The sequence below is a fragment of the Xenopus laevis genome, chromosome 4S, assembly GCF_017654675.1.
Source record: "Xenopus laevis strain J_2021 chromosome 4S, Xenopus_laevis_v10.1, whole genome shotgun sequence".
NCBI classification, from domain to species: domain Eukaryota; kingdom Metazoa; phylum Chordata; class Amphibia; order Anura; family Pipidae; genus Xenopus; species Xenopus laevis.
Window position 1 is genome coordinate 132,541,648 of NC_054378.1, and position 20,009 is coordinate 132,561,656.

General features: G+C 45.2%; 1 protein-coding gene across 1 annotated transcript in view; it reads left to right on the forward strand.

The window, feature by feature from the left end:
* Positions 1–4,478: 4,478 nt before the first annotated feature.
* Positions 4,479–20,009, forward strand: part of pbrm1.L (polybromo 1 L homeolog) — a 44,312-nt gene continuing 28,781 nt past the window's right edge. The window contains exons 1-13 of the mRNA XM_041591520.1: positions 4,479–4,482; positions 4,784–4,857; positions 9,493–9,648; positions 10,103–10,200; positions 11,130–11,277; positions 11,455–11,595; positions 12,436–12,558; positions 12,640–12,708; positions 13,162–13,260; positions 13,389–13,474; positions 14,412–14,503; positions 18,163–18,382; positions 18,709–18,850. Of these exons, the coding sequence (XP_041447454.1) occupies positions 4,479–4,482; positions 4,784–4,857; positions 9,493–9,648; positions 10,103–10,200; positions 11,130–11,277; positions 11,455–11,595; positions 12,436–12,558; positions 12,640–12,708; positions 13,162–13,260; positions 13,389–13,474; positions 14,412–14,503; positions 18,163–18,382; positions 18,709–18,850 (1,452 nt within the window). The remainder of the gene's footprint in view (positions 4,483–4,783; positions 4,858–9,492; positions 9,649–10,102; positions 10,201–11,129; positions 11,278–11,454; positions 11,596–12,435; positions 12,559–12,639; positions 12,709–13,161; positions 13,261–13,388; positions 13,475–14,411; positions 14,504–18,162; positions 18,383–18,708; positions 18,851–20,009) is intronic.

Here is a 20,009-nt window from a genome sequence, read left to right on the forward strand (position 1 = left end):
ACCGCTGCCTCCTCCTCCTCCTCCTCACACACACACGCTGCCTTTGCTGCTGTACCGGCCCTTTAACGTATGAAATGCTAAAGCTAATGGAAGCTGCCTGGTTGCTATGGAGACAAGCAGCAATAAAGTAGATTAGAGTAGGAGCCACTAACAGACGCACTGGGGTGAGACTGGGACCAGTTACCTGATTTACTGAGAAGGAGCAGAAGTCTTTTCTTGGGGGATTTAGGACTGCCCAATGGGCCCCTGACATCCAGAACCTCCACAATAACATCAGACTCTTCCAGCACCTGAATATGAGAATAAAGTCATATGGGGGGGGATATAAAATCATGTGACAAGCTTTATCCCCTCCCCCATAGACGCACATTCCCGGGAATGACGGGTAAGAGAGGGGTCTCGGGGGGAATGACGGGTAAGAGAGGGGTCTCGGGGAATGACGGGCAAGAGAGGGGTCTCGGGGGGGAATGACGGGCAAGAGAGGGGTCTCGGGGGGAATGACGGGTAAGAGAGGGGTCTTGGGGAATGACGGGCAAGAGAGGGGTCTCGGGGGGGAATGACGGGCAAGAGAGGGGTCTCGGGGGGAATGACGGGTAAGAGAGGGGTCTCGGGGAATGACGGGCAAGCGAGGGGTCTCGGGGGGGAATGACGGGCAAGAGAGGGGTCTCGGGGGAATGACGGGCAAGAGAGGGGTCTCGGGTGGGATCGACGGGCAAGAGAGGGTCATCGGGGGGGAATGACGGGCAAGAGAGGGGTCTCGGGGGGGAATGACGGGCAAGAGAGGGGTCTCGGGGGGGAATGACGGGCAACGAGAGGGGTCTCGGGGGGGAATGACGGGCCAAGAGAGGGGTCTCGGGGGGGAATGACGGGCAAGAGAGGGGTCTCGGGGGGGAATGACGGGCAAGAGAGGGGTCTCGGGGGAATGACGGCAAGGAGGGGTCCCTCGGGGGAATGACGGGCAAGAGAGGGGTCCTCGGGGAAATGACGGGCAAGAGAGGGGTCTCGGGGGGAATGACGGGTAAGAGAGGGGTCTCGGGGGGAATGACGGGCAAGAGAGGGGTCTCGGGGGGGAATGACGGGCAAGAGAGGGGTCTCGGGGGGGAATGACGGGCAAGAGAGGGGTCTCGGGGGAATGACGGGCAAGAGAGGGGTCTCGGGGGGAATGACGGGCAAGAAGAGGAGTCCTCGGGGAATGACGGGCAAGAGAGGGGTCTCGGGGGGGATGACGGGTAAGAGAGGGGTCTCGGGGGGGAATGACGGGCAAGAGAGGGGTCTCGGGGAATGACGGGCAAGAGAGGGGTCCTCGGGGGGGAATGACGGGCAAGAGAGGAGTCTCGGGGAATGACGGGCAAGAGAGGGGTCTCGGGGGGGAATGACGGGTAAGAGAGGGGTCTCGGGGGGGAATGACGGGCAAGAGAGGGGTCTCGGGGGGGAATGACTGGCAAGAGAGGGGTCTCGGGGGGGAATGACGGGCAAGAGAGGGGTCTCGGGGGGGAATGACGGGTAAGAGAGGGTCTCGGGGAATGACGGGTAAGAGAGGAGTCTCGGGGAATGACGGGCAAGAGAGGGGTCTCGGGGGGGAATGACGGGCAAGAGAGGGGTCTCGGGGGGGAATGACGGGCAAGAGAGGGGTCTCGGGGAATGACGGGCAAGAGAGGGGTCTCGGGGGGGAATGACGGGTAAGAGAGGGGTCTCGGGGGGAATGACGGGTAAGAGAGGAGTCTCGGGGAATGACGGGCAAGAGAGGGGGTCTCGGGGGGGAATGACGGGTAAGAGAGGGGTCTCGGGGGGGAATGACGGGCAAGAGAGGGGTCTCGGGGAATGACGGGCAAGAGAGGGGTCTCGGGGGGGAATGACGGGTAAGAGAGGGGTCCTCGGGGGGGGAATGACGGGTAAGAGAGGAGTCTCGGGGAATGACGGGCAAGAGAGGGGTCTCGGGGGGAATGACGGGTAAGAGAGGGGTAATGACGGGTAAGAGAGGAGTCTCGGGGAATGACGGGCAAGAGAGGGGTCTCGGGGGGAATGACGGGCAAGAGAGGGGTCTCGGGGGGAATGACGGGTAAGAGAGGAGTCTCGGGGAATGACGGGCAAGAGAGGGGTCTTGGGGGGGAATGACGGGCAAGAGAGGGGTCTCGGGGGGGAATGACGGGTAAGAGAGGGGTCTCGGGGGGGAATGACGGGCAAGAGAGGGGCTCGGGGGAATGACGGGCAAGAGAGGGGTCTCGGGGGAATGACGGGCAAGAGAGGGGTCTCGGGGGGGAATGACGGGTAAGAGAGGGGTCTCGGGGAATGACGGGCAAGAGAGGGGTCTCGGGGGGGAATGACGGGCAAGAGAGGGGTCTCGGGGGGGAATGACGGGTAAGAGAGGGGTCTCGGGGGGGAATGACGGGCAAGAAGAGGGGTCTCGGGGGAATGACGGGCAAGAAGAGGGGTCTCGGGGGGAATGACGGGCAAGAGAGGAGTCTCGGGGAATGACGGGCAAGAGAGGGGTCTCGGGGGGGAATGACGGGCAAGAGAGGGGTCTCGGGGGGAATGACGGGCAAGAGAGGGGTCTCCGGGGAATGACGGGCAAGAGAGGGGTCTCGGGGGGAATGACGGGCAAGAGAGGGGTCCTCGGGGGGGAATGACGGGTAAGAGAGGAGTCTCGGGGAATGACGGGCAAGAGAGGGGTCTCGGGGGGGAATGACGGGTAAGAGAGGGGTCTCGGGGGGGAATGACGGGCAAGAGAGGGTCTCGGGGGGAATGACGAGCAAGAGAGGGGTCTCGGGGAATGACGGGCAAGAGAGGGGTCTCGGGGGGAATGACGGGCAAGAGAGGAGTCTCGGGGAATGACGGGCAAGAGAGGGGTCTCGGGGGGAATGACGGGCAAGAGAGGGGTCTCGGGGGAATGACGGGCAAGAGAGGGGTCTCGGGGGGAATGACGGGTAAGAGAGGAGTCTCGGGGAATGACGGGCAAGAGAGGGGTCTCGGGGGGGAATGACGGGCAAGAGAGGGGTCTCGGGGAATGACGGGCAAGAGAGGGGTCCTCGGGGGGGAATGACGGGCAAGAGAGGGGTCTCGGGGGGGAATGACGGGCAAGAGAGGGGGTCTCGGGGGGGAATGACGGGCAAGAGAGGGGTCTCGGGGGAATGACGGGCAAGAGAGGGGTCTCGGGGGGAATGACGGGCAAGAGAGGAGTCCTCGGGGAATGACGGGCCAAGAGAGGGGTCTCGGGGGGGAATGACGGGCAAGAGAGGGGTCTCGGGGGGGAATGACGGGTAAGAGAGGGGTCTCGGGGGGAATGACGGGTAAGAGAGGGGTCCTCGGGGGGGAATGACGGGTAAGAGAGGGGTCTCGGGGAATGACGGGTAAGAGAGGGGTCTCGGGGGGGAATGACGGGCAAGAGAGGGGTCTCGGGGGGGAATGACGGGCAAGAGAGGGGTCTCGGGGGGGAATGACGGGCAGAGAGGGGTCTCGGGGGAATGACGGGCAAGAGAGGGGTCTCGGGGGGAATGACGGGTAAGAGAGGAGTCTCGGGGAATGACGGGCAAGAGAGGGGTCTCGGGGGGAAATGACGGGCAAGAGAGGGGTCTCGGGGGGGGATGACGGGTAAGAGAGGGGTCCTCGGGGGGGAATGACGGGCAAGAGAGGAGTCCTCGGGGGGGAATGACGGGTAAGAGAGGGGTCTCGGGGGGGAATGACGGGCAAGAGAGGGGTCTCGGGGGAATGACGGGCAAGAGAGGGGTCTCGGGGGGAATGACGGGTAAGAGAGGGGTCCTCCGGGGGGGAATGACGGGCAAGAGAGGGGTCTTCGGGGGGGAATGACGGGCAAGAAGGGGTCTCGGGGGGAATGACGGGTAAGAGAGGGGTCTCGGGGTGGTGATGACGGCAAGAGAGGGGTCTCGGGGGGAATGACGGGCAAGAGAGGGGTCTCGGGGGGGATGACGGGCAAGAGAGGGGTCTCGGGGGGGAATGACGGGCAAGAGAGGGGTCTTCGGGGGGGAATGACGGGTAAGAGAGGGGTCTCGGGGGAATGACGGGCAAGAGAGGGGTCTCGGGGGGGAATGACGGGCAAGAGAGGGGTCTCGGGGGGAATGACGGGCAAGAGAGGAGTCCGGGGGGGAATGACGGGTAAGAGAGGGGTCTCGGGGGAATGACGGGCAAGAGAGGGGTCTCGGGGGGGAATGACGGGTAAGAGAGGGGTCTCGGGGGGAATGACGGGCAAGAGAGGGGTCTCGGGGGGGAATGACGGGCAAGAGAGGAGTCTCGGGGAAATGACGGGGCCAAGAGAGGGGTCTCGGGGGGGAATGACGGGCAAGAGAGGAGTCTCGGGGAATGACGGGCAAGAGAGGGGTCTCGGGGGGGAATGACGGGCAAGAGAGGAGTCTCGGGGAATGACGGGCAAGAGAGGGGTCTCGGGGGGAATGACGGGCAAGAGAGGGGTCTCGGGGGAATGACGGGTAAGAGCCATAGAGTAAGCAATATAAGAGGAATCACACATGGGTGAGACCCGCACACTCACTCGGACGTTTCATGACCTCTGTGTCCGGCTGCCGACATCACGTGTGAGACTTCTGTGCGCGCTCCCAAAATAGATATAACGTGAATCACGTGACGACAACCTTCAACGCGAGGTATTGGCTTCTCGGTCAGCGTCAAAGCGGAAGTGATTTCAACGCTCTGCGTAACCTCTAACCCTGCGTGCCCTCGCGTCCTGTTCCGAAACCACGCCCCTGGGTAGCCATCTTGGTACCGGCACCGATTCTCCCGCTTCTGCTGCCTTTATCCCATCGTCTCTTCTGAGCCCCACACACCGGCACAATCCTGGCGACCCCCGTGTGGCAGCGGCAGCGCGTGTCTGTCTGGCGGAGGAGAGGAGTGAGTGTCTGTCTGTTACATGTGGGGAACCATTGTCTCTTGTGTCTCCTCCTTTGTTTATATTCTGATACTTTATCCTCTCATTATACTCTTCTCCCCCCATTATTATCTCTTATTCCCTATATCCCCCATTATTATCCTCTTATTCCCTATATCCCCCCCATTATTATCTCTTATTCCCTATATCCCCCATTATTATCCTCTTATCCCCCCCATTATTATCCTCTTATTCCCTATATCCCCCATTATTATCTCTTATTCCCTATATCCCCCCCATTATTATCTCTTATTCCCTATATCCCCATTATTATCTCTTATTCCTATATCCCCCCATTATTATCTCTTATTCCCTATATCCCCCCATTATTATCTCTTATTCCCTATATCCCCCATTATTATCTCTTATTCCCTATATCCCGCATTATTATCCTCTTATTCCTATATCCCCCATTATTATCCTCTTATTCCCTATATCCCCATTATTATCCTCTTATTCCCTATATCCCCCATTATTATCCTCTTATTCCCTATAATCCCCCATTATTATCCTCTTATTCCCTATATCCCCCCATTATTATCCTCTTATTCCCTATATCCCCCCATTATTATCCTCTTATTCCCTATATCCCCCCATTATTATCTCTTATTCCTATATCCCCCCATTATTATCCTCTTATTCCCTATATCCCCCCATTATTATCTCTTATTCCCTATATCCCCCATTATTATCTCTTATTCCCTATATCCCCCCCATTATTATCTCTTATTCCCTATATCCCCCCATTATTATCTCTTATTCCTATATCCCCCCATTATTATCCTCTTATTCCCTATATCCCCATTTATTATCTCTTATTCCCTATATCCCCCATTATTATCCTCTTATTCCCTATATCCCCCATTATATCCTCTTATTCCCTATATCCCCCATTATTATCCTCTTATTCCTATATCCCCCCATTTATTATCCTCTTATTCCCTATATCCCCCATTATTATCCTCTTATTCCCTATATCCCCCATTATTATCCTCTTATTCCCCAATATCCCCCCATTATTATCCTCTTATTCCCTATATCCCCCCCATTATTATCTCTTATTCCCTATATCCCCCATTATTATCTCTTATTCCCTATATCCCCCCCATTATTATCTCTTATTCCTATATCCCCCATTATTATCCTCTTATTCCCTATATCCCCCATTATTATCCTCTTATTCCCTATATCCCCCATATTATCCTTATTCCCTATATCCCCATTATTATCCTCTTTCCTATACTCCCCCATTATTATCCTCTTATTCCCTATATCCCCCCCATTATTATCTCTTATTCCCTAATATCCCCCCATTATTATCTCTTATTCCTATATCCCCCCATTATTATCTCTTATTCCTATATCCCCCATTATTATCTCTTATTCCCTATATCCGCCCATTATTAATCCTCTTATTCCCTATATCCCCCAATTATTATCCTCTTATTCCCTATATCCCCCAATTATTATCCTCTTATTCCCTATATCCCCATTATTATCTCTCATTATACTCTCTCCCCCATTATTATCTCTTATTCCCTATATTCCCCATTTATATCCTTCTTATTCCCTATATCCCCCCATTATTATCTCTTATTCCCTATATCCCCCATTATTATCTCTTATTCCCTATATCCCCCCATTATTATATCTTATTCCTATATCCCCATTATTCTCTTATTCCCATACCCCCCCATTATTATTCTTATTCCCTATATCCCCCCATTATTATCCTCTTATTCCTATATCCCCATTATTAATCCTCTTATTCCTATATCCCCATTATTTATCTCTTATCCCTATATCCCATTATTATCCTCTTATTTCCTATTCCCCCATTAATTATCTCTTATTCCCTATATCCCCCATTTATTTCTCTTATTCCCTATATCCCCCCATTATTATCTCTTATTCCTATATCCCCCCATTATTATCTCTCTATTCCCTATATCCCCCATTATTATCCTCTTATTCCCTATATCCCATTATATCCTCTTATTCCCTATATCCCCCCATTATTATCCTCTTATTCCTATATCCCCCATTTATTATTCTTATTCCCTATATCCCCATTATTATTATCCCTATTCTCATTATACTCTTTTCCTATATCCCCCATTATTATCCTCTTATTTCCTATATCCCCATTATTATCTCTTATTCCTTATCCCCCCTTTATTATCCTCTATTCCCTATATCCCCATTATTATCCTCTTATTTATATCCCATTATTATCTCTTATTCCCTATTCCCCCATTATTACCTCTTATCCCTATATCCCACATTATTATCCTCTTATTCCCTATATCCCCCATTATATCTCTTATTCCCTATATCCCCCATTATTATCCTCTTATTCCCTATATCCCCCCATTATTATCCTCTTATTCCCTATATCCCCCATTATTATCCTCTATTCCCTATATCCCCCATTATTATCCTCTTATTCCCTATATCCCCCATTATTATCCTCTTATTCCCTATATCCCCCATTATTATCCTCTTATTCCCTATATCCCCCATTATTATCTCTTATTCCCTATATCCCCCCATTATTATCTCTTATTCCCTATATCCCCCCATTATTATCCTCTTATTCCCTATATCCCCCCATTATTATCCTCTTATTCCCTATATCCCCCATTATTATCCTCTTATTCCTATATCCCCCATTATTATCTCTTATTCCCTATATCCCCATTATTATCCTCTTATTCCCTATATCCCCCCATTATTATCCTCTTATTCCTATATCCCCCATTATTATCTCTTATTCCCTATATCCCCCATTATTATCCTCTTATTCCCTATATCCCCCATTATTATCCTCTTATTCCCTATATCCCCCATTATTATCCCTTATTCCCTATATCCCCCATTATTATCCTCTTATTCCTATATCCCCCATATATTATCCCTTATTCCCTATATCCCCCATTATTATCTTATTTCCTATATCCCCCCATTATTATCCTCTTATATCCCTATATCCCCCCATTATTATCCTCTTATTCCCTATATCCCCCATTATTATCTCTTATTCCCTATATCCCCATTATTTCCTCTTATTCCCTATATCCCCCATATTATCCTCTTATTCCCTATATCCCCCCCATTATTATCTCTTATTCTCTATATCCCCCATTATTTCTCTTATTCCCTATATCCCCCATTATTATCCTCTATTCCCTATATCCTATCCTTATTCCCTATATCCCCCATATATCCTCTTATTCCCTATTCCCATTATATATTCCCCCATTATTATCCCTTATTCCTATTCCCCTTATTCCTATATCCCCCATTATTATCTCTTATTCCCTATATCCCCCCCATTATTATCCTCTTATTCCCTATATCCCCCCATTATTATCCTCTTATTCCCTATATCCCCCATTATTATCCTCTTATTCCCTATATCCCCCATTATTATCTCTTATTCCCTATATCCCCATTATTATCCTCTTATTCCCTATATCCCCCCATTATTATCCTCTTATTCCCTATATCCCCCCATTATTATCCTCTATTCCTATATCCCCCCATTATTATCCTCTTGTTCCTATATCCCCCCATTATATCCTCTTATTCCTATATCCCCCATTATTATCCTCTTATTCCCTATATCCCCCCATTATTATCTCTTATTCCCTATATCCCCCATTATTATCTCTTATTCCCTATATCCCCCATTATTATCTCTTATTCCCTATATCCCCCATTATTATCCTCTTATTCCCTATATCCCCATTATTATCCTCTTATTCCCTATATCCCCCATTATTATCTCTATTCCCTATATCCCCCATTATTATCCTCTTATTCCCTATATCCCCATTATTATCCTCTTATTCCCTATATCCCCCCATTATTATCTCTTATTCCCTATATCCCCCATTATTATCCTCTTATTCCCTATATCCCCCCATTATTATCCTCTTATTCCCTATATCCCCCCATTATTATCCTCTTATTCCCTATATCCCCCATTATTATCCTCTTATTCCCTATATCCCCCATTATTATCCTCTTATTCCCTATATCCCCCCATTATTATCCTCTTATTCCCTATATCCCCCATTATTATCCTCTTATTCCCTATATCCCCCATTATTATCCTCTTATTCCCTATATCCCCCCATTATTATCTTCTAATTCCTATATATCCCCCAATATATCTCTTTCCCTATATCCCCCCATATTATCTCTATTCCCTATATCCCCCCCATTATTATCCTCTTATTCCCTATATCCCCCATATTATCCTCTTATTCCCTATATCCCCCCATTATTATCCTCTTATTCCCTATATCCCCCCCATTATTGTCCTTCTTATTCCCTATATCCCCCCCATTATTATCCTCTTATTCCTATATCCCCCCATTATTATCCTTTATTCCCTTATCCCCCCCATTATTATCCTCTTATTCCCTATATCCCCATTATTATCCTCTTATTCCCTATATCCCCCCATTATTATCCTCTTATTCCCTATATCCCCCATTATTATCCTCTTATTCCCTATATCCCCCCCCCATTATTATACATAAATATAAATACTATAGATAAATGTCAATAACTCGTGTATTTTACTATAGGAGACAACAGAACCAGTGAGCTCCAAGAGGCGTCGGGCGACCTCTCCTTCCAGCAGTGTCAGTGGGGGGGACTTTGATGACAGCCCCCACTCTACAAGCACCCCCAACTCTGGGCGCAAGAGAAGGCGACCCCCTCATGTGGCCCCTGTGGATCCAGTAAGTAAATGGGAATGTCGGCCATTCTCTGCTGTTGGAGTGATGTCCCTCACACACCGTTGCACATGTGGATTAGCTGAGTTATGTTGTTGGCACCAGATCACAAGATTCATTTATCCTCTCATGTGATGGGAGTGCTATTCTAGTTTTTGTTTCCTCAACCAAACTAACCTGCACTTGTCCCGCTTATATGAGAAAACTGAGGGTTCAGCAAGCACCTTATGGGTGCCAGTGGGTTCAGTACCACACACATTCCTGTTAGTGCTGTTCCCTTAGGAATGTTGATGGTCTGACAATATGTAGTGATGGCTGCCCCTGCACGACTCTACATTGGGCCCTGGGGAGGAGGTACCCACATAAGTGTTTGGTTGATGTGGTAGAGGATGGATCCTGTTCAGGGGCCCCTATATGTATGTGTGCTTTTACAGAGTTTTTCATCTGTTTATCTTTTCAGATTGCAGTTTGCCATGAACTTTACAACACTATCCGGGATTATAAGGATGAGCAGGGCCGGATACTGTGTGAACTCTTTATTAGAGCCCCCAAGCGCAGGTAAGTGTCCCACAGGCAATCATTTCCATGTTCCCCTTATCCAGGCTTCTTTGGACTGGCCCTTATACATATCCTGTGTTTTGTTAGCCAAACACACTGTTCATTATTTGCATCAGTCCCTGATACACTGGAGATTACAGTGCAAGGTCCCTGTTACACAGTCCCATCAGTCACTGCCCCAGTGGAGCTTACAATCTAAACACCTTATCCCATGCACACGCTCTGTGGTGGATTGTTCTTACTGAAAAGTCCTTTAGCAGGAGCAGTAGGCACTTCTGCAAGCTTTCTTTTTAACTCCATTTAAAGCTGTGGTTCCCAAACTGTACAATGGGCCGCCTCTGAGGGTGAATGCTTATTTGCTCTCCTGGGATTATAGGTAAGAGCATTTTAAAGGAAAACTATACCCCCAAAATGAAGACTTAAGCAACAGATAGTTTATATCAAATTGAATGACATATTAAAGAATCTTACCAAACTGGAATATATATTTACATAAATATTGCCCTTTTACATCTCTTGCCTTGAACCACCATTTTGTGACTCTATCTGTGCTGTCTCAGAGATCACCTGACCAGAAATACTGCAGCTCTAACTGTAACAGGAAGAAGTGAGGAAGCAAAAGGCAGAACTCTGTCTGTTAATTGGCTCATGTGACCTTACATGTGGTTTGTATGTGTGCACAGTGAATCTTACGATCTCAGGGGGCGGCCCTTATTTTTTAAAATGGCAGTTTTCTATTTATGATTACCCAATGGCACATACTACTAAAAAAGTATATTATTATGATAATGGTTCATTTACATGAAGCAGGGTTTTACTTATGAGCTGTTTTACTCAGTATCTTTTAATAGAGACCTACATTGTTTGGGGGGTATAGTTTTCCTTTAATCTTAGCTGGATTTATTTATAAGATTTTTTTCCTTTGGTAGAAACCAACCGGATTATTATGAAGTGGTTTCTCAGCCCATTGACCTGATGAAGATTCAGCAGAAGCTGAAGATGGAAGAGTATGATGACGTGCGCTTACTCACTGCCGACTTTCAGCTGCTCTTCCAGAATACGAAAGCTTATTATAAGGTAGGAACAGGGCCCTGTATGCTCCCATGCTTTCTTATCTACCCCTGTAGAATGATGAGGGTAGCCTGGCATGCAATTGCCTTTCTGTCTCTTGTAAATAAAGAGAATGATAAATGTGCAGTGCACGTTGCAACACTAACAAGGCGAGCAACTATTATCTTTTTTATCTCTCACCAGCCTGAAAGTCCAGAATATAAAGCTGCATGCAAACTATGGGATTTGTACGTCCGTACTAGGAACGAGTTTGTTCAGAAAGGAGAATGTGAGGAAGACGATGAGGAAGAAGAGGCACAGGAGAGTGCTGCACCTGAAGAGGAAGTAAGCTTCTGTTTTTCCTTCATTCCCTTAAATCTGAATAAAAACAGGATCTCCCTAGGTTATTCCCGGATTTAAATGTCCAGATCTATGAGATTCATTAGATGGGAATCGTTTGGGTCCATCATGTCCGAGAGTGAAGTTTAGATCAGGTTCACGAGTAAGTGGGACGGCTGGGCATATTCCACATTTAGTAGGAATTATAAGGGTATGTTTGATTACAGAATGTATTTGGTTTGTATAACAGCAGTAGGTGTGGGCTCTAGGGACCCTCAAGACTGGTTCTACTGAATCTAGGCTCTATTTCAGCTGAACATAACTTTACTGGGGGAAAGTAAGAAAGTTGCACCATTACAGTTACAGTCAACAACCCTGTCTCTGGCACACAATTGTTATGTCAGGAGCCAGCATTTCCCTCTCTTGCTGCTCACAGAGGGCAGCACAAGTGTCTCATTGGGAGCACTTACTGGACATCGCTTGGCTCCAGCATGCTAACTGTTATCTCATGCAGTGAGTTCATATCCAAGTAAATGTAAAAAAGGAGCACCGAGGAAGCCAGTATAAAAAAAAAAAATCAAAATTTATTTGATGCACATTAAAAACTCCAAATTACAGCAGCATATCACAGGTCTTGGCTGTCCACTGAATGCGTTTGGTGGCTCCACGCCACTTCATCAAAAACAGAAGCTATGCTGATAAGCTGTTGTAATTTGGAGTTTTTAATGTTCATTAAATAAATTTTGACTTTTTTATACTGGCTTCCTCGGTGCTCCATTTTTTGCATTTATTTGGAGATGCAACTACCCACAGTGCACCACTTCTGGTTCATGAATTTACCTTTAGGCCTTATCTGTGCAGAACTACCTAAAGCCGAGCTTAGAGCAGCTACTGGAATCTATCACTACTGCCACTCACCCTGGGGGAAGGATGATCAGTGAACTCTTTCAGAAGCTGCCCTCCAAGGTGGTGAGTACCTGCTTGATATACACCTATACCAATAGACTCTCTGCTTAGTGTTCTGCTTCACTGTCACTTCTTGCTTTTCAGCATTACCCAGATTACTATGCCATCATAAAGGATCCCATCGATCTCAAGACCATTGCTCAGAGGATTCAGGTACTAAGATGAGGAAGAACCTACCTGCTTACTTAGTAGTTCTGACCTGTGCATCCCACACCTTTATTTAATTATGTCAAGTCTCTATCCCTGACCTGTGTTTCACATTGCTTTATACATATATTTGGGATTAATAGGATAGATTTAAATTAACTAAGAAATTGAGTCATTCACGGGAACACAATCTCTGCCGTGTAGCCCTCTATATGATTGTCATGTGGGGTCCATTAGCCCTGGCCTATGTATGCTATTCCTTTACAGCTTAGATGAGGGGAATATACTGCCTCTGATTGACTTGCATTTCTCTTCTTAGGGTCACTGGTTAAAGGGGCTACTGGATTATTTTGCCTTTATTCTGCATGTGCTATGGCATTACTGTTCACACTCTTCATATATAGACATTTTAAAAATCTATACTTCGTCTGAAAGAAATCTGTCTCTCTTACTTCACAGTCTGGTCACTATAAAAGTGTCAATGCGATGGCCAAAGATATCGATTTGCTGACAAAGAATGCAAAGACTTACAATGAACCGGGCTCTCAAGTCTTCAAGGTGAGAGATGGAGGTCTAAGTATTAAGTCTGAGTGAGTGAAAGAGGACTTGGATCTAGCTCTGTGCTCAGTGCTTATTATTCTCTCCATAGCTGCTGTGGTTTAACCTTCCTTTATGTTCTCTTTTAGGATGCGAATACCATAAAAAAACTGTTTGCATTAAAAAAGTCTGAAATTGATAGTGCAGAGGTGGCCAAGTCAAGCCTCCGGAGCAGGTAAGGAACGTGGGATCCACTTGCACATTGAGTCCTATTTGCGAATTGCTACCACTACTTAAGGTGCTTAAAGTGGTCTCAATTGGCGATAGTGTTATTAAAGGAGAACTAAAGCCTAATTAAAGAAGTAGGTAGAAATGTTGTACATGATGTTTTGTGCTTCTGTACCAGCCCAAGGCAACCACAGCCCTTTAGCAGTAAAGATCTGTGTCTCCAAAGATGCCCCAGTAGCTCCCCATCTTCTTTTCTGCTGATTCACTGATTCACATGCTCTGTGCTGCTGTCACTTACTGAGCTTAGGGAGCCACTCACAATATACAGTACACATAGAATAGAAATGTCACAATATAAGGCTGATTAGTAATTAATACACATAATTACTACATGGCAGCACAGAAACCAGTGCAATTAGCATCAGAATTGAATAATCAGCAAACCTGTAGCATCAGCTTATATTACAGCCAGGGAAGCTCATTTTCTGCTGGATAATTAGTGACGAGCCCTAAGCTTAGCTTCTCAACAGCCAATCAGAGCCCACTGAGCATGTGAGTGTCACAGACACTTTCCAAGATGGTGACCCCCTGTGACAAGTTTGAAGTCCTGGATCATTGCTGCTATTGACAAGCTCAAACTTTAGCCTCCTGCAATAAGTTCACAATATAAAATGTCATTTTTAGCCACATTTATTTTTAGGGTTTAGTTCTCCTTTAAAATTCTGAATGGGTTTCCAGATGAGGGGTACCATACCTGTAATCACTAGTTCATACACTTTATGGAATACAAGGCAAGATTTCTGTAACCTCACTTGGTAGTATCTGTTTTACTCTCCATTTCTCTGTTCTAAGATGTTTGGTTTCTGTGTCTTTAGTGAAGTGACAATGTTGGGAAAGTCAAATTACTATAAACCCGCAGAGACTAAATTTGCCTCTAATTGCAGGAATAAGAGGCCGGCACAAGGAGACCGTCTCTCTGCGATCACCATGGCTTTGCAGTATGGGTCAGAAAGTGAGGAGGATGCATCTTTAAATGGTAGGTTTTCAGTATTTCCCAGAATGCACTTGTTTGTTCAAATTGTGATTGGTAGATCTTGTTGCCTTTTTTTAAGCTGTAGGTGAAATGTACAACATTCAGGAGAGTTAGTCAAATACTGGTCAGCCTTTCCCCAGGCCTAACTGGTTTTATCCTATGGGAATATTTAGTCGGCACCTGCTTGGCTTTCTCACTTGGACATCATGTGAGACAAGAAGCAGCAGTGAGATAAAGGCATCCATCCATACGATAAAAACACTGGCAGATATCTGCAGAGTGGCTGCTCTGGGGAGACCTTCCAATGGATCACTAAAAGGGAGCATTATGCTTGTTTTTGTTCTTTCCTTCTGCAACCCACCTTGTTTTAGGTCTGGCTTCCTCCCTGCAGGAATCGGAATTTCATGGTTCAGGCATTGCAGATTCCCTCCTGCTTAGTCTTGGAGCTTTAACCACTCTCCTTTAGGACCTTTTCACTATTTTGGGGTCCTAGGGACCACATGTTGCTCTGCACTGCCAGGGGGCGATGAAAGACACTTCCGGCACCCCTTATATGCTCTTCCAACAGGGAATCCTCTTTGATGGAGAGACAGACCTGAAATGAGGAAATAAAATCACCCGTTTAGAAGAAGGCATTTCCTCCTCAAGGTCCATGATGCCAGAATCCAGAAGATCCTTTAAAATGTCTCTCTGACCCTAAATGTCTGTATAATGGCTCCAGTAACTTAGTTAGGGTGGTTGGGAAGTTACTCTCCAGTTAAACCTCTGCTGCTTGGGCACTGGTTACTTCTGATTCTGTGCAGGAAACAGACTGGCCCACGGCTGGATGAGCTATTTGCTGCTCGTGGGTGGGCTGTTGTCACTGTTTCCTTAAAGTGTTTTTTTTAGTGCTGAGGATAATAAAATCATTAAGCAGGTGTCAGTAGGTTAGAGCTCTTTCCCAGCACAGAACAAAAGTCATAGGTCCAGTACCTTTCACAGTTCATTTAGTTTATTTGGGGCAGAAGCATTCCAGAAAAGTGAACTCCCAGTCTGTCTCCTCCTTCTCTTCCCACCAGACGCTTTCTATCAACAATTCCTTCTCACTCTGCATCTATGGCCAGCTTTAGGGTCCTTGTATTTGCAAAGATCTGATCATATGAATCATGGTACGATCGGACTTTCCCATCTCCCGACCCGCCACTAACCATTCAGATCAAAGTCTTACCAGTCAGATTAGTAAAAGAACAGATCAGCTGATGTTCTGCCCCTGACAGCAATCGTACGATATCTATGTCCAACCAAAGCTGGTGAGTCTCCCACTGAAAATCGTCAGATCAGCAATACACGCAGAGATATTATCGGCAGCCGACAGAAATTTTCTAACCTGTCCCATCGACCAAACGACCGATCTCCGCCGGACGAAAAATGTTGGGACTCTCCACACGGTTCGAAAATCGTACGAATCCTCGATTTGTACGATCAGATCTTTGCGTCTATGGCCAGCTTTAAGCCCACCCTAACTGAGCTGCTGCATGCTCACCAACTAGTCTCAATCCTCCCAATCAACTCTGTTTTCACACCCTTTTTTCCTTAACTGACATTTTTAGATCTCAAGGAACAGAACTAGCATGTCCAACCAGTGAAGGTCAAGGTTTTGATGGAGATTGAGATTTATCAGGATGATCCAGATCTCCATTAGAGAATGACTTAATTTCTGGCAGGGAATCCATAATAAATCATTTGCTGCCATAATGTTCAGTCAAGTCACCAGAATCTTTTTTCTGTCAGCTCAACGTAATACTTGGGACCCTTGAGGATCCCTCTTATTAACGTCTGCTAAGTACAGTAAGTCTTGGGTTTTTAATAGGGATGCACCGAATCCACTATTTTGGATTTGGCCGAACCCCTGAATCCTTTGCGAAAGATTTGCCTGAATACTGAACCAAATCCTAAATTGCATATATGCATATGCAAATTAGGAGTGGGAAGGGGAAAACATTTTTTACTTCCTTGTGAGAAAAAGTCACACGATTTCCCTCCCAACCCCTAATTTGCCTATGAAAATTTGTATTTGGTTCCGAATCCTGCTGAAAAAGGCCTGATCCGAATCCTGGATGCGGTCCATCCCTAGTTTTTAAGCCTTTTCACCAGACCTGAACACTGTCCCTTGTCTGGATCTCGTTAAATCACTGTAAATTTGTCGCTTTTCATTTCTATCTCCCCAAAAGAAGTTTGTGTGCAATTTCCTTGTTGCTGGTTGGATTAAGTATTCATTTCTTAGTCATATCCCCAGAAGGAAGAGTCGAGCGATCCACACTCTACACAGACCTTCACAAAAAAGGGGGGTCAAGGTTAAAGATGTAAAAGGGCCATAATTGGGAGAGATCCAGGGACCTAACATTGGATACAACTTGTACCGTTGTCCCCCTTAACTATAACATTATGATCACTCTCTATAACTAAGAAAAATGTTTGAAGAAATGCAACCTTTATTGTTGTTTCCATCCATCACTATATAGGATAATATTAAAGGGGTGGTTCACCTTTGAGTTAACTGTCCGTATGACATAGAGAGGGATATTCTGAGACAATTTGCAATTGGTTTTCATTTTTTATTATTTGTCGTTTTTGACTTACTTGGCTTTTTATTCAGCAGCTCTCCAGTTTGTAATTTCAGCCATCTGGTTGCTAGGGTCCAAATTACCCCAGCAACCGTGCATTGGTTTGAATGAGAATGTGGAATATAAACAGGGAGGGTCAGAACAGAAAGATGAGGAATAAAAAGTAGCAATAACAATACATGTGTAGCTTTAGAGAGGATTTGATTTTAGAGGGGATCGGTGACACCCCTTTTGAAAGCTGGAAAGAGTCGGGAGAAGAAGGGAAATAATTCATAAACTATAAAAAACAAATAATGAAGACCAATTGAAAAGTTGCTTAGAACTGGCCATTCTATAAAATACTAAACGTTAACCTGAAGGTGAACCACCCCTTTAAAGGGTTGGTTCACCTTTAAGGTAACTTTTTATTTTTTTTATAGAACGGCCAATTCTAAGCAACTTTTCATTTGGTTTTCATTATTTGTTTTTTATAGTTATTTTCCATTTTCTTCTGACTCTTTCCAGCTTTCAAATGGGCGTCACTGACCCCTTCTAAAAAAACAAATACTCTGTAAGGCTACAAATGTATTGTTATTGTTACTTTTTATTACTGATCCTTCTATTCAGGCCTCTCCTATTCATATTCCAGTCTCTTGTTCAAATCAATGCATGGTTGCTAGGGGAATGTGGGCCCTAGTTACCAAATTGGTTAGGATGCAAATTGAAGAGCTGCTGAATAAAAAGCTAAATAAGTCAAAAACCGTCAATAATAAAAAATGAAAACCAACTGCAAATAGTCTCAGAATGTCCCTCTCTACATCATACTAACAGTTAACCTGAAGGTGAACCACCCCTTTAAGTCCAATAATAGTCACACAATCTGTAATCTTTATTAACCAATAAAAAGAAGTAAAAGGGCAATCGTTACTGACGTTTGTTATATATATATATATATATATATATATATATATATATATATATATATATATATATATATATATATATATATATATATATATATATATATATAGTTTTCCTATGAACATGGGTTGAATATCAGTCTCTGTGTTTCTGTTGCAGCTTCATCCATTCGCTACGAGGAAGGTGAGTCTGAGGAGGAGAGCATCACTTCCTTCATGGACATCTCCAGCCCTTTATATCAGCTTTATGAAACCGTCCGATCCTGCCGGAATAATCGCGGGCAGCTCATTGCAGAACCTTTCTTTCATCTCCCATCAAAGAAGAAATACCCCGATTACTACCAGCAAATCAAGAATCCTGTTTCTCTGCAGCAGATCAGGTAGAGCGCTGGTAGCCTGTTATTTTATACAGATTGCTGAGCCCTATAGAATCTATTGTAAGCAAATTATATGTTTCAAGGGTCATTGTCTGTGGGAAATGCAGACGTGTTAAAATCACACAAGTAGAGGCAGTCCCCTTTACAAAGCACTGCCAGTGATGGGTTAATGTATACAAAGAGCCTGAGTGCTGGCCTGAGCCGTGCCACCTCCCTGCCCTTATGGTAACCCCTCGCTGCCCAATGTTTCATCTATTGCTGACATGTTTGATTAATGAAATGAGCTTTGCTGCTTCTCATTCATTTCACATGTCTGTGTGTCTGTACAGGAGCAAACTAAAGAACCAGGAGTATGATGGGCTGGACCAGTTGGAGTCTGATCTCAATCTCATGTTTGAAAATGCCAAGCGCTACAATGTTCCCAATTCTGCCATCTACAAGAGAGTATTCAAACTGCAGCAACTGATGCAGGTAACTCCCCTCGTGTCTCCATATTCATGAACCAGCGCAACTGCAACTCTCTGCCTCTGTTTACTACTCATCATTTCTATTTCTAACTACACAGAAATATTGGAGATTTAATAAACTGGCAGCAATCTTGGAAATGTTATTGCTATTTGATATAATAGCATAGGTATGGGATCATTTATCCGGAAACCCGCAATCCAGAAAGCTCCACATTACGAGAAAGCTGTCTCTCAGAGACTCTATTTAAACCAAATAGTTTCCTTTTTCTGTGTAATAATAAAACAGTCGCTTGTACTTGATCCCAACTAAGATATAATTAATCCTTATTGGAGGCAAAACCAGCCTATTGGCTTTATTTCATGATTATATGATTTTTTTAGTAGACTTAGGGGCCCATTTACTTAGCTCGAGTGAAGGAATAGAAGAAAAAATACTTTGAATTTCGAATGGTCGAATATGGCTACTTCAACCATTGAATTGGCTACTTCGACTTCAGATCTAATGATTCAAACTAAAAATCGTTCGACCATTCAATAGTCGAAGTACTGTCTCTTTAAAAAAATTCTTCGACCCCCTAGTTCGCCACCTAAAACCTACTGAGGCCAATGTTAGTCTATGGGGAAGGTCCCCATAGGCTTCCTAACAATTTTCTGATCGAAGGAATATCCTTCGATTCGAAGGATTAAGTTTGATTCAAAGGATTTAATCGTTCGATCGAATGATTATTCCTTCGATTGTAGGAATATCGCTAAATCCTTCGACTTCGATATTCGAAGTATTTACATTCGGCAGTCGAATATCGAGTTTTAATTAACCCTCAATATTTGACCCTATGTAAATCTGCCCCTTAAGGTAGGAAGATCTAAATTTACAAAAAGATTTATCTGGAAAACCCCAGGTCCTGATCATTCTGGATAACAGGTCCCATACTTGTACTGTTTTAAATTTAACTTGCATCAAAATTCCTTATAATGAGGCTAGTACAGGTAAAAATTCCTTATGAGACTAGTACAGGTATGGGATCTGTTATCTGGAAACCAGTTATCCAGAAAGTTCTGAATTATGGGAAGGCCGTCTCTCATAGACTTAATTTTAATCATAATAATTTTATCTGTTATAATAAAACAGTAGCTTGTACTTAATCCCAACTACAATAGAATTA